Source organism: Eublepharis macularius, chromosome 5, assembly GCF_028583425.1.
Source record: "Eublepharis macularius isolate TG4126 chromosome 5, MPM_Emac_v1.0, whole genome shotgun sequence".
Taxonomy (NCBI): domain Eukaryota; kingdom Metazoa; phylum Chordata; class Lepidosauria; order Squamata; family Eublepharidae; genus Eublepharis; species Eublepharis macularius.
The window spans coordinates 12,851,841-12,866,556 of NC_072794.1; the positions used below are offsets into that span (position 1 = coordinate 12,851,841).

At 43.3% G+C, this 14,716-nt stretch overlaps 1 protein-coding gene across 1 annotated transcript in view; it reads right to left on the reverse strand.

The window, feature by feature from the left end:
- The window catches only part of LOC129329930 (semaphorin-4D-like), a 45,473-nt gene that overhangs the window by 9,281 nt on the left and 21,476 nt on the right, over positions 1-14,716 (reverse strand). Inside the window, exons 9-13 of the mRNA XM_054979684.1 lie at positions 10,327-10,483; positions 7,213-7,435; positions 5,542-5,657; positions 5,232-5,398; positions 2,744-2,796 (exon numbers count right to left, since the gene is read on the reverse strand). Of these exons, the coding sequence (XP_054835659.1) occupies positions 2,744-2,796; positions 5,232-5,398; positions 5,542-5,657; positions 7,213-7,435; positions 10,327-10,483 (716 nt within the window). The remainder of the gene's footprint in view (positions 1-2,743; positions 2,797-5,231; positions 5,399-5,541; positions 5,658-7,212; positions 7,436-10,326; positions 10,484-14,716) is intronic.

Consider the following 14,716-nt stretch of genomic DNA (forward strand, 5'->3'; position numbering starts at 1 on the left):
AGATTGGGAGGGTTCCTAGAGCATTGCACAATGTGGAAACATCACTTCTGGTTATGATGCTGCAGCACTGTGCAATTCCATTGACACCTGTCTCCTCCCAACCCTCTACCCCAATCCTCCTGCCAGCTGCCATCCAAGGCAATCCTAAAATAATAAAGCCTATCAAGCTAACTACAACACGTATTATAGCTAGCTTCCTGACACTCTAATTTTCAATACCCCTCCTACCCTCTGCCTAGATTATAAAAACGCCTACCTTTTTCCACAACATGCATCTGATGAAGGGAGCTTTGACTCTCAAAAGCTCATATTCTGGAAACCTAGTTGGGTCTTTAAGGTACTACTGGACCCGAATCTTGCTTAGCTAAATTGATTGTCAGACAATTGAAGGACAGGTAAAAGACAACCACTTCACAAGAGCATCATTCGTTTTGACATCTGCTAAAACACAACGTGGAAAGAACCACTGACTAGCCTAGATGGCTGTAAAAGATTAGACAACTTTATGGAGGAAAAGAGGCCTACAAACAGTTAGCCATGGTAGCAAAATAGAACTTCTGTGTTCAGCCTGTATGCCGTTGTGCTCTGAGTATCAAAACAGGACTCGAGGCAACAAAGTCCAAATTCACCCCTGAAGTTCATTCGGTGATCTTGGGCCAGTTACAGCCTCTCAGCAGAAAATACCTGACATGGTTGTTGGAAGGAAATGGGAGGACTGTACAAGTTGCTTAGAGGGGACTGTACAAGTTGCCCAGAGTGCCTTGAAGAAATTACAGGATGATAGATAATAAATATATAAAACCTGTCACTGGTGGAGGGTTGGAGCAGTATAAGAGACTGAGCATTGCCTTCTTGCCTTGTTCTGGTCTGTCTAGTCAGTGACTCATAAAGAGCCATATTCACAATCACCATCAATCAAAAGAGCCACGCGACTCTGCTTCTGGCCTGTGTGCCACCCCACCAAACAGATGCATACAATGATATAAGATATAATATTAAGTATATAATTGTAATCTTTTAAATTACCAGAATACCTCTGAGCATGTCGGGTTTTCTCTTCCCACCTCTGGTGAACCTGAGCCAGCTGCCGTTGTGTATCCGATGCAAAGGGGGGAGAAAGTAGATAGACTTTCTCATTCTCTCCTCAGCATAAGGCACAACGACTCAAACAAGAGTCAGACTGCCAAGTTTCCCAGAGGATAGGTCATTAAGGACTGTAAAACTAGCGCACAGGCACACACCATTGTGGGCCAACTTGTTCTTCTCCTGGGTGGCTGCCATGATGGTGGTTTGACTCTCTCTTCTTTGTGGCCAGCTTACAGTTATCCTGAGAGCTACCTATGTGCTGGGATGAGAGTGCAGGGGGTTGCTGGAAAGGGTGGGCATTTTACTTCCATCCCTGGAATGAGGCATGCAGCCACAGTTTATCCATCCTCCAGTCCCTACAGTGGCAGCTGTTTCAAGGCAGGAACCACTTGCCAGCCAAAAGCTTCACATCACTTTCCTGGAACGTGGGGCAGGCGCCACACTGGGAAACACTGCCCAGAGGAACCCCTGGGGGCATGTCAAAGAGCCACATGCGCCTCATGAGCCACTGAGTGAATATCACTGGTCCAGGGAGATCTACCTGGTCACTCTGGGGAACAGGATAGTGGAATATGATGGACCGGCTGTCATCTACAAATGAAATTACTGATTCAATTGTCAATCCTGCCTCTCCTTCTCAGGCTATGGATGACAGGATACAGCAGACAGATCTCTGGGCCACTGCATCAAGACACAGGTTCCTGGTTAAATTACTTTTTATTCAGAAATGAGATCATTTCCATATACAGGTCCACAGCTTACTTAGAGACAAGCAGGCTTCTGAAGCAGTACAGCTTCCTTGAGAGGAATAGAGGCTTGAGGAAAGTACAGGCCTAAATACACAAACATTTCCCTCCTCCCTAACCCACAGTTTTGAGCGGGAAGAAGCCTGGGAAACTTTTGCTGGCGTTTATGCATCAGCTAGACAAGACAGAGAGAAAGGGCAACACTTCAGACACCCCAAGGTCATTCCGGTGAGCTTCAAAGAAATAGATTACCCAGCTGTTTTCTCAGGCTGGGAGAGGGAGAAACTAAAGTGATGCACATAGCATTTGCAATATGAAATCAAAGCACAGTAACACAGTATTAGCAATTAGCATGCCCTAGAACAATGACATGGATGTAGGGGCTACAGACATGACACCAGGGGGATGGCGGCTTCCAAGGGACTAGGTCAAGGAACCTCTGGGGAAACCTTGGGGTGCTCGGTCTCCCACCCTCCTTTGCCTGCCAGTGCCGGAGACACCAGAGGAAGAAAATGTAGGGGGGGGGAATGTATTGCACGCTGGCATCGTTGGTTGGTAAGTGCTAGAGCATCCACAGAGGCCGATACAGTGCCAGTGCGCTAGGCCCCCTCACCCCGATTTCTCCTACAAGTTGATGGCTCCAGCCCAGCAGCCCTCAGAAAACCTCCCGTGTGGAAGGCCAGTTGCCACTGTGCCGTATCGGCAGTGGCAGCTGCAGCAGCTACACAAACTTTTCCCAATGTGCCAAACACCTTAATCTTGAATCCAAGCTGTACTCACGGTAGGATTGCAATTCTTACATTGCTTTTAGTGTGATTCAGACAACTTGACCAAACTTAGGCATTGCTCACAGCACACATGCACACACAAACACGCACACACAGCAATAGAAAAGCAAAACATTTTCCTACCCTCTTTAGGACACTGAGTGGCATCACCGTTGCTGACACTCTGAATCAAATCCCTCGGGAAAGGAAAAGATGGATCCAAATAAATACTTAACAGAGGCACTCAAAGCATTCAAAGTTGCACAACACTGTATCTGAAAGCTTTCTTTGTCAGCCTTGAACTTTACAGAATGATAATGGAGGGCTCAAAGCAAACAAGGGCTCTCCTGCAAAGAGAGAGACGGCATGCCATGTTCTCCAGCAGCGTGATTGGCATATGAAACTTCTAAAGCAGTGGGTGTTCGGGCCTCACCTGAAGCATTTCTCTGACACTGGGGAGGAGGCCTAGAAAAGCTCAGTGGCAGAGTGCACATTTTGGAAGCGAGAGCCTCCAGCCCCAGCCTCTGGAGTCTCCTCTGAAAAAGGAAACTGGGCTGGGATTCACCCATGTGAGGTGTGACAGCAAGGCAAATGCAGACTACCGGGTTACTGCGTAGAGAATGTGGGGAAGTCTGCTCACATTCGAAAGGTGAGCTGAAAGAGCGGCTGAGGCGAGGCTGCTCCACTTAGCTCTTCCTTTTCTGCCTTGGAAGAATGAAAATGCCAGCAGTCGTAAGGGAAAGGAACTAAGGAGCCCAGGTGGTATAGGAGTCAGACTGTCAGGTTGAAATCCCTGTCAGTCCTGAAGCTCACTGGGTGGCCTTGAGCTCTTCTCTCTGCTGTGTCTCTTTCAGTCAAACCCACCTCACAGGAGAAAAGGGAGGAGGGGAGAACTACAAAAACTGCCTTGACGTCCTTGGAGGAAGGGCGAAATAAAAATGCAATAGACAGAGAGAACGAAGAGCGGGGTGTTGTTGAGACTAGGCATCCAGCAGTGTCACTTCCAACTACATAACTGACAGTGATGTCACTGTGTCTCAGGACACTCTAGGATTCTCCCAAAACTCTATAGTGAAAACCACACAGTTCTTGGGGAATCCTAGAGTGCCCTCAGACTGGCAATGTCACTTCCAATAATGCAACCAGAAGTGATGTTGCAGTGTTGCTGGATGCCATTTTCCCCCACCCCATTTTTCCACCACTGCCCTGCTGAGCAGTGATGGGGGGGCAGAGGCTGAGGGCACATGTTTGCCCATCAAAATGGGCAGCCTATAGGGAACAACAGTGATCTTCTACCAGACAGGCCATTTCCACATAGGTTGTAGGTTCTGGGATTAATGTTGTTCGGAAGCAGGTTTTTTTCCTGCTTCCCCATAGCACCATCATTTACTTGTATTGTATACCTCCAGAGGTTTTCCCGGCTTTTCTCTAATCTTTTTCAAATCTGCTTTGCTGTGAAGCTTTGTGAAAGATCACAACAAAGCCTAAATGGCTATCATGTGGGTGGGAAAGCTTGCATTTTCCTGCCACATGGCAGCCATTTTCCCTGACACTGTCCCCGTAACAGTCATTTCTCCCACCCACCCCCATTACGGGATTGGTCTTTTTTTAAAAAAAGGAAACTGAATATAATTGTATTGATATAAACATTATAACAAAGAGTGTTAACAGATTCTCTGGATTCCCACCTTTCCATTTTTTTTAAAAAAAGAAAGTCTCTAGTCCCTTCCATTGAGGATATATAAGGGTAAAGGCTTAGCTCCATAATGGAAGAGTTCAGAGACTTTTTAAAAATGAAAGTTGATATTTCATAGAACCTGTTAGACCTACTGTTATAATGTTATATTGATATAACAATATTCTAGCTCTGATTTTTTTAAAAATTGAAAGTCTCGGTGGTTCCAGGGAATGGTCCCAGGGAGGGGCAGGGAAATTGCAGGGAAACCTGCTGTGTGGAAACTTCACTACTGCTGTGCTATACTGGCAACTGCAGCAGCAACAGGGAAACCACGTTCGTCCTCAAATGGAAACGATAACAGCAACCATTCCCTGACCCTGTCTTTTAGTCTGCTTGTAGCCTTGGGGCTAAATCTCTCTACCAACAGAATGTAACACTTCATGACTCTGATGAAGTGGGTTCTACTTCACAAAACTTTATATTATTTTCCTATTTCACCATTTTTATTTGCTTCATTTATACCTCTGCCTTTCTCCCCAATGAGGACCCAAAGCAGTTTACATCACTCAACTCACCTCAATTTTATCCTCACAAGAACCCTGCAAGGTAGGTTAGGCTGAGAACGTGTGAGCGGCCCAGGGTCCCTTAGCAAGCTTTGATGGCCATAGAGATCCAAACCTGAGTCACAGTCCAGTACTCTAACCCTACACTTCATTGGCTATTATGCTACAGCTCTTATTCACTAATGTAGTAGATTTCTCCCTTGCTTTTTGATCCAGAAGGAAATGTCAAAGTGGCTGTCACAGAATGATAAAATCTGCAGCAGTCTAACATGATTACCACTCTGGAATTTACTTTACAGAGTTGTTGTCATGATAAGGCATGTATCAAACACTCGAAAAGACTCTATAAACGCTATTATTGTCTGCACTTCAGTGAGATTACATGACTTACTGAGAACTCCAAGGTTGGTCGGCCACCCGGACACAGCTGTGGAGAGGCAGGGACCATGCACAGTAAGGATCCCTTGCCAAGACGCAATCAAAGCAGCATTCATACCAGGAGCAGGTCGCAACAGGGAGCTGCACCAGCCGGGAGGCAGACCCTGCATACAACAGGCCCTAGAAGCACAATGCCAAGCAGTTATGTCGCATGGGGAAAAATGTACAAACCGAGACATACAGGAGAGCCAAAATGGGAAATGCATGAGGGAGAGAAAGAGCAGAAGGGATTTGTGCTTAACAGGCTGAGGTAGATGCCATACCTTTTTGGGAGCCAGCTTCAGGGTCTGCACAGGCTCTGGAGTTGGAAACAGCTGTATCTCTTCTATGATGAACATCTCCCCATGGCAACTGAGAGCTTTATGCAAGTAGCCCCTATCTGCATAAAACAAAATACATTTTTAAATCCCAATAATAGGGTATAGGGCTTATTTCGAATAGAGCACTGCCGTCCAAGGTGTTTGGCTTAAAATTCTGGTGTTGAAAAAAGATTTATTTGACATTGACCAGCATAGTGTTTAATAGATGGACGCAGGGCTCATTTTGAGGGGGAACGCACAGGAACGCAGTTCTGGCAGTTCCCCAAAGAAGTCACATGTCAGGTGTCCCCATCCACCTGACTCTCAGCCATTTTGGACCCGTTTCGGCCTGGATTGGGGCTGAAACGGCCTGGATTGGGCCTCTGGCGGGTGGTGGATCACTGTCCCGCTCATCAGCGACCCATTCCTGACCTTTTTGGGCCCATTTTCAGCCCTTTTTTGCCATTTTGGGCCCTATTTCGGCCCTGAATGGCCAGGATTGGGTCCAAAACAGCCAGAATAGGTGATGTCAGGGGGTGTGGCATACGCAAATCTGTTATACTAATGACACACTTCTGGCGATGACAAGAGGCGTGGCATATGCTAATGAGTTATGCTAATGAGTTCCTCCAGCTCTTTTTCTATGAAATGATCCCTGAATGGACACCTTACTGCAGCATCAACATAAAGCCAGTTTGGTATAGTGGTTAAGAGCGGCAGGCCTCTAATCTGGAGAGCTGAGTTTGATTCCTCACTCCTCCACTGGGATGCCAGCTGGATGACCTTGAGTCAGTCACAGCCCTTTCAGGGTTCTCTCAGCCCCACCCACCTCACAGGGGGATTGTTGTGAGGACACACTTTTGTATATAAATTGAAGGTTATTGTTGTTGTGTCAAAATTTAGACCCCCAATGCTTTGGACATACAATGTTTTATATCCCTACAGTCACTTCAATTGCCTCAGGTTAAAAATAAACACACACAAGGGGTAGGGCAAAGACAAAGCAGAACAATCCACACTTATTAGAGAAGAATAAATGGTGTATGAAATGGCACAGGCTAAGGAAGAACATTTTATGTATTTTTATCCATTTGGGGGGTCAGTTTTGACCTCATGTGCATAGGAGGATTGACCTCTTTGCCTGTTCTAGAGCATTTGGATCTTGATCTGTGACTAAGTCGCACCCTCTTTTTATTATTATCTTGCTTAGTAACAATAATAACTGTTTATATACCACTGGTGCCCCTCCCCATATGGTGAACAAATTCAGTGTATTTTATCCCCACAATACAGCTGGGGAGCTGGGCGGAGAGAAGTGGCTGACCCAAGGCCACCTGCTGAGCTCATGGTGATAGTGGGAGTTGAACCAGCAGAGTGCTGTTTCACAACCCAACCACTTAACCACTATAAAGAAGCTTGAGAAAAGGAAGAAGGCAGATACAGGAATAGGAAAGTGGAGAGAAAAACTGAAGTGCAGAGAATGGCAGAAATATACTTTAGGTAGTGGGTTTCAAGAAGCTCACTAGTGGGACCTCATGCTGGTCATTCTTTCTCAACCTAACCTACCCCACAGGGTTGTTGTGAGAATAGAATAGAATGAGATGTATTAAAGAAATTATATTACAACCCACTTGCCTGTCCCTAGAAAAAGGATGTCGTATGTTGAGTTATCTAAGCTGAAAGCTCGGTCTACCACGAGTCGTGTGTATTTTGTGCCTCTTCTCAGCAACACTAGCCCATAGTCAATTGGAGTCACAGCATCGTCCAGCAAGGGGTGGTTTCTGGCAAACTGTAGGACTCTATCCGGCAAGTCAAGAGAAGAGTTGTATCCCTGGTTACGGGCAGAAACATCAATGCACTAGAAAACAATAGACAGCAAGCACAATTCCAATATTCCTTTTATTGAGAGCTAGCTTGTTAGTACATTCAAAAAGGGAGGAGGTATGGAAGAGAAGGTGAAAACTTAATGCGCGTTGCCATTTGTAAACTCTAGGGTAAGTCTGGTGCGACCAGCTTGTCTTTTGAAGTGATGATGGCTACTAGCTCTGATCGTTTTAACAGAGGGTTAGACAGGAGTCAAGACATTAGCCCGCTGGAGGCAGGGAGGGAATAGCAGGCAGGAGGGGAAATGATACTGGATGTGGCTGGGGAGGTGTGGAAATCTGCACCTCCCCACCTGCACTTTCCCCAAACCCTCTTTTGGCATGATCTTTTAGGAAAGCTCATACCAAAGCAGATTTAGGAGAACTTGTAGCAGAAACCGGATAAACCTGAAAGGTCATTGGAAGTATGACAATTTTGTGTAAAACCCAAAATAAAAACTGCTGCAATTTGCAGGTGGGGGTGAGGGGAGAGATCAGGAGCTCCATGTGCAAGCATCCACAGTCATGAAAGGGATAGCACTATTGGTTGTTGTGGGTTTTCGGGGCTGTATTGCCGTGGTCTTGGCATTGTAGTTCCTGACGTTTCGCCAGCAGCTGTGGCTGGCATCTTCAGAGGGGTAGCACCAAAAGACAGAGATCTCTCAGTGTCACAGTGTGGAAAAGATGTTGGCAGGTCATTTGTATCTACTCAGGAGGGGTGGGGTTGAGCTGAGTCATCCTGTAAGAGTTTCCCAGGGTGTGGAATGCTAATGGAGGGAGGCTTCGCTGTATCCTGAGGAGGTTCTTTTGCATATGGATTGGTGCTTGATATGCTAATCTTCTCTGCAGGGCTATTGTCGGGTATAGAGTGTTTTGTTAGCCTGGTGTTTTTCAGAACTGGAAACCATGCTCTGTTCATTCTTAAGGTTTCTTCTTTCCTGTTGAAGTTTTGCTTATGCTTGTGAATTTCAATGGCTTCCCTGTGCAGTCTGACAAAGTAGTTGGAAGTGTTGTCCAGTATTTTGGTGTCCTGGAATAAGATACTGTGCCCTGTTTGAGTTAGGCTATGTTCAGCCACTGCTGATTTTTCAGGTTGTCCAAGTCTGCAGTGTCTTTCATGTTCTTTTATTCTTGTCTGGATGCTACGCTTTGTGGTCCCAATGTAAACTTGTCCACAGCTGCAGGGTATACCCTAACCCGACAATAGCCCTGTAGAGAAGATTAGCACATCAAGTACCAATCCATATGCAAAAGAACCTCCTCAGGATACAGTGAAGCCTCCCGCCATTAGCATTCCACACCCTGGGAAACTCTTACAGGATGACTCAGCTCAACCCCACCCCTCCTGAGTAGATATAAACGACCTGCCAACATCTTTTCCACACTGCGAAACGTCAGGAACTACAATGGCAAGACCACGGCAATACAGCCCGGAAAACCCACAACAACCATCGTTCTCCGGCCATGAAAGCCTTCGACAATACATTGGATAGCACTATTATTTGGATTTTATTTTATTCATCACTTCACTTAGACTCTGCCTTCCTTTTCTATGGGGCAGCAACCAGCTTACACCATTCTCCTCTCCTCCATTTTACCGTCACGAGCCTGTGTGATTAGCCCATGGCACCCAGTAAGTTTCCATGGGAGGGTAGGGATTCGAATCTGGGTCTCCAAGACCCTAGTCTAAGTAATACACCACATTGACTTCAAACTTTATAATGCTGAAAACACTGAGCTAATCAACGGTGCGTTATCATCATAAACATTATAGCATATTAACTATGGGGAAAACTAGTCACATTTAAGACAATACATATACGCTTAAAATATATTCAGGAATTACCATTATTTAATGCTTTAGATCGTTTGAGATAAAATATTTCATTCTACTCACTGAGGGATTAAAACATTGACTTAAAAAGTACTTATTCCAAAGGAGAAAATCATTCATAATGGCTTCCACCCCCCCCACCCCCCCCCCCAGCACTCCTCAGAAGTTTGAAATTTTCCATCAGAAAAATTAGGGGGAAAAAAATCCCTAGAAAAATAAAGGCTTTTCTTCCCTGAATTTCTGGGACTCCCGATCTCTAGCCTGAACTCTTGTAGAAACTGGCTATTGATGGGCTTCTCTAAATCTGTACAAATTCTCATTTTAATGCCTCCTCCGCTAATTTTGCGACAAGTTCTGCAAGTTAATTACACTCTGTATGGGAACTGATTTCTCAGGTCTCTCCTAAATCTACTTCCTGTCAGTTTCATTGAGCTTTATTATCATGAAATTCTGTTCGTTTTGTCCATTCCCAGTTGGCTTTACAAGTCTTTATCATGTTTCCCCTCCTCCCTCTTTCGTTGCACGCCCCCCCCCCCCCACCAACTAGGAAGACTCAAATGTTTCAAAATCAAAAAGAGTCCAGTAGCACCTTTAAGACTAACCAATTTTATTATAGCATAAGCTTTCGAGAATCAAGTTCTCTTCGGCAGATGCCTGATCAGGCATCTGACGAAGAGAACTTGATTCTCGAAAGCTTATGCTATAATAAAATTGGTTAGTCTTAAAGGTGCTACTGGACTCTTTTTGATTTTGCTACTACAGACTAACACGGCTAACTCCTCTGGATCAAATGTTTCAGACTTTCCACATAAAGCTTCAAATAAATATGCTTATGCCTGTAGCTGCTAATAGCATAAATAGTTGAAGGGTTTTTTTTTCCAGATGCAAAAGTCTGCCTAAACATGAATGTAGTCACTTGAAACCATGGATACTCTCTCTCCTCAAGGTTGGGAATGCAAGTGGCTTCTTCTGCAGCAACATTCAATAAAGGGAGGAAACATTCCCCCGCCTTCCCACCCCATGTGGCTGTCCAATGGGCTGAAGAAGCCTTACAGCACCAGGGCGAGGGCTGGGCACCTCTCCCCTGTATAGCACCCATTTCACATGGGAGTGCTCCATGGAGAGAGGGCCTTTGTAGCTTCCTTTCAGAAAGATGTCTTGAATGGACTCCATGCTGAAGGCGCAAACTGCTGAAATGTCCAGCTTCCCCCTTTAATGGAGAAAGGAGAGAGATGTTAATTTAGATGTACAACAGACAAGGAAATTCCATTTGCATCTCTGCACTAGTCAAAGTATCCTCTCACACACCATGCAGAGCTGCAGAAGAATTACCTGCCCATCCAATAGAGGCTGCTTGGAAGGGACCAAGGCTGGGACAGTGCATCATACAGAGATACAGCAAGCAGCGTTCTCTGCATGTGGGTATTTTGTGCTCATAGATGTCATTATTTCATAATAATAATAATATTGTTGCACAAAAGTGCTTCCCCTTTGCCCCTCCAATTCGCTGAGCAAAAGAGATGAGACAGATAAGGGCTGTTGTGACAAAAAAGTATATTTGCAAATATAAGGTACAGGCTTCAAGATGAGCTCAGAATGTACCCCCGAACGAAGGAGCACATGTTACTTTTAAGGGCTTGTGACATCATTTTGGAGAAACGAAAGTCACATTCAAAATAAGGCACCTGATCTCTTTTACACCTTTAGATTGGACTGTTGTCCACCTTTCAGTCTCGCGACAACATCATTTGCCATCCTATCCTGGTCTCCATAGTGGCATCTTCCTTCATTCCACAACTGGTTACTTTTCTACACAAACTCTCTTCTCCAAAGGGGAGGGGGTGGAACTTATAATTCTCCCTTTGTTTCTGGCTTTGCCCTTTTCAGATGCCCTCAGGGATGTCCAGTTATCTACCCAAGGCTAGACATTCTCTCTTTCCATGTACAGCCAGGGAGAAGGGGGGGGGTGGCCAAAGAGCAGAGACCAGTTCCTTTAAAACATAAAGAATCCATCTTATGCTTCTTGCTAGCTTAATATTATGGCTATATGATTAATCCATAGTCTTGACTAATATAAATTTGCTAATCCCACAATATAATAATAATATTCGATTTATATACTGCCCTTCAGGACAACTTAATGCCCACTCAGAGAGGTTTACAAAGTATGCTATTATTACCCCAACAATAATCACCCTGTGAGGTTGGTGGGGCTGAGAGAGCTATTCTTCTTCTTCTCACAGCACACTGTTAATTATTACATAAGTTTGCTTTCTGGGGTTAAGATTTGGCTCTCTTTGTCGAAAGCTCGTAAACCTGGAAATCTAGTCGGTCTTTAAGCTGCTACTGGACCCAAATCTCGCTGTTCTGCTACGAACTAACATGGCTACCCATCCGAAACTACCTTTTGGGGTCAGAGATGGTAACTTGCCTCTGCTCGAGACTCACAAGCTCCTAGTTTCACTCTCCAGTTAAAGGAACTCATGGGTTTGGAAAGACCCCGGAGAGAAACTACCAGTGAGAGGAAACAAGAATGGCCTGACCTGGTTGAAGAGACTTCATAGCCTCACCCAGTTCAGAAATTGTTTTTCAGAAAACTCCATTAGAGAAAGAAACTTGGCCACAGAGAATACATTATGCATTCGCTGTTTCTCAGGTGCTAATCTCGAGACACCCACTTTTATGACCCAGTTTTTATGACACAGCTAGAATAAAAACCAAGGACAGACAAAAAATAAAGACTCGTAAGGCTGCCTCCATAAAGTAAGGATTCTCTGTGCTGTTCCCATTGCCATTAACAGAGGTATAGGAGCATTGATGGAGCTTCCACATATGCAAGCTTTCTGCTCACTTGCTTCATCTTTCCCCTAGATTTTCCCTTCCACATGTGGCCTGCAGTGACTCTCTGTGGGTTCTCTAGAGTGTTTTTTTTTTTTGAAAAATTTTTATTGGGTTAGAATCCATTATTTCCACATTTACATTCAATTTTCCCCAATTTTTTCATCTCTAACCCCCTCCCTTCCCCCCCCCTTTTTGTTGACTTCCAACAGCTTTCCAACCCTTTGTCCCCTTTCCCTTACTTTTATTAGCTTCCTCTATCTAAAACAAATATATATTCTCCATTATTCTAAGCAGTACATCCTTAACTATTTTTAACATTATATGCCCAAACTGTAAGCCTTTGTTTCCATCTTAAACAATTTATCCCAATTTTTCAATTTCAGGTATTTCTATATATCATAAACCATATAGATCATACATTCGTTTATATCAAACAATTTGACTTATTCTCTATATATATTACTCATTCTATCTTTTTATAATAGTTCTATATATCTCTCCTCACGTAGTCAATCAATTTGACCCATCTATATCTTCAGACATTCAGTTTGGTACAAAACTTGTCAGAAAAAAAAGAAAATATTGTTAGTTAATCGCTCCTTATATTTAGTCCTTATAATTAATTATTTTCTCTATGTTCTGTTTGTTAACCTATATATATCTATATATATGTCAATCTATTAATCTGACTGCTTATTAATTCACATTTATCTCTTCTCCCCCCGGTAAAGTCTCCCCCCTCTACTTCAATACTTCAGTAGTTCTCAAACTGCCACAGTTTTCCTCCCACCTCCCATTTCTTCTCCAGGTATTGTTTCAGCTTCTCCCAGTCTGTGTTGAACTGCCCTGAGTCCAGATCTCTCAATTTTCTTGTCATCTTGTCCATTTCAGCCATATACAGCAATTTGTAAGTCCAATCTTCAATAGTTGGCACTTCTTGTACTTTCCATTTTTGCGCATACAAAAGTCTAGCTGCTGCTGTCATATAAAATATCAACGTCCTGTGTTGGGCTGGAATTCCCTCCGTTCCCAAGTTCAGTAGCAGGAGTTCTGGGTTCTTATTAATTTGAAATTGTAAAATTTCACTCATTTCTCTTATTATTTCACCCCAGTACTGCCTGGCTACCTCACACGACCACCACATATGATAGAGGGAGCCCTCATGCTTCTTACATTTCCAGCATTTATTAGAAGTATTCAAATTCCCTAGCGCAATCTTCTTTGGTGTCATGTACCAACGATAGATCATTTTATAAATGTTCTCTTTGATATTAATACATGTCGTTGTCTTCATTGTAGTTTTCCACAAGTATTCCCATGCCTCCATTGTTATTTCTTTATTAAAGTTTATAGCCCATTTCACCATTTGTGTTTTAACTATCTCATCCTCGGTATACCACTTCAACAGTACTTGGTATACCTTGGATATTCTTTTCTTATCTTCTTTAAGAAGGGTCTGCTCTAGTTCCGAATTCTCTATTCGTATACCTCCCTTTACAGAGTCCGAATTATATAAATCTCTGATCTGTCTATACTGGAACCAATCGTAGTTAGGTGATAGTTCCTCTTGTGTCTTTATTCTAAGTTTGGATGCTTCAGTTTTAGTTATTTCTTTATACGTTAAACATTGTTGTTCATTATCAACAGCTCTCGGGTCTATCACCTCATATGGAACCACCCACAAAGGGGTTCCTTCTTGTAGATAAATTCTGTACTTCTTCCAGATTATGTATAAACTTCTCCGAACAAAGTGATGCAGGAACATCGAGTTGACCTTTACTTTGTCATGCCATAAATATGCGTGCCATCCAAATATTTTTTTATATCCCTCTAGGGCTAATAGTTTCTTGTTCTTTAATGTCATCCATTCTTTCAACCAAACTAGGCAGATTGCATCATGATAAAGTCTCAGATTGGGCAGTTGCATTCCGCCTCTTTCCTTTGCATCTTGTAAAACTTTCACTTTCACTCGAGGCTTCTTGCCTGCCCAAACAAAATCTGATATTTTCCTCTGCCATTTTTCAAATTGTTTGGAGTCTCTGATGATTGGTATTGTCTGTAGCAAAAACATTACTCTTGGTAACACATTCATCTTAACTGCTGCAATCCTGCCCAACCATGACAAATTCAATCTATTCCATTTAATCAAGTCTCTCTCTATCTGAGTCCATAGTTTTTCATAATTGTTTTTGAATAGATCTATGTTCTTTGCAGTTAATTCGACTCCCAAATATTTCACTTTACTTGTTACTTCACAATCCGTTGTTTCCATTAACAATTGTTGTTTCTGCTTAGTCATATTTTTGCATAATATCTTTGACTTCTTTTTGTTAATGAAGAAACCTGCCAAGTCTCCAAACTCCTTGATCTTATCTATCACTCTTGGCATGTTCTCCAATGGGTCCTCTACAATTAACATTATGTCATCCGCAAATGCTCTGACCTTGTATGAATAGTCCTTTATTTTTATTCCACGAATTTCATCATCTTGACGTATTTGTATCATCAGAATCTCCAATACTAAAATGAACAACAATGGAGATAACGGGCAACCTTGTCTTGTTCCTTTACTTATCGTCAATTTCTTGGTCAATTCATCATT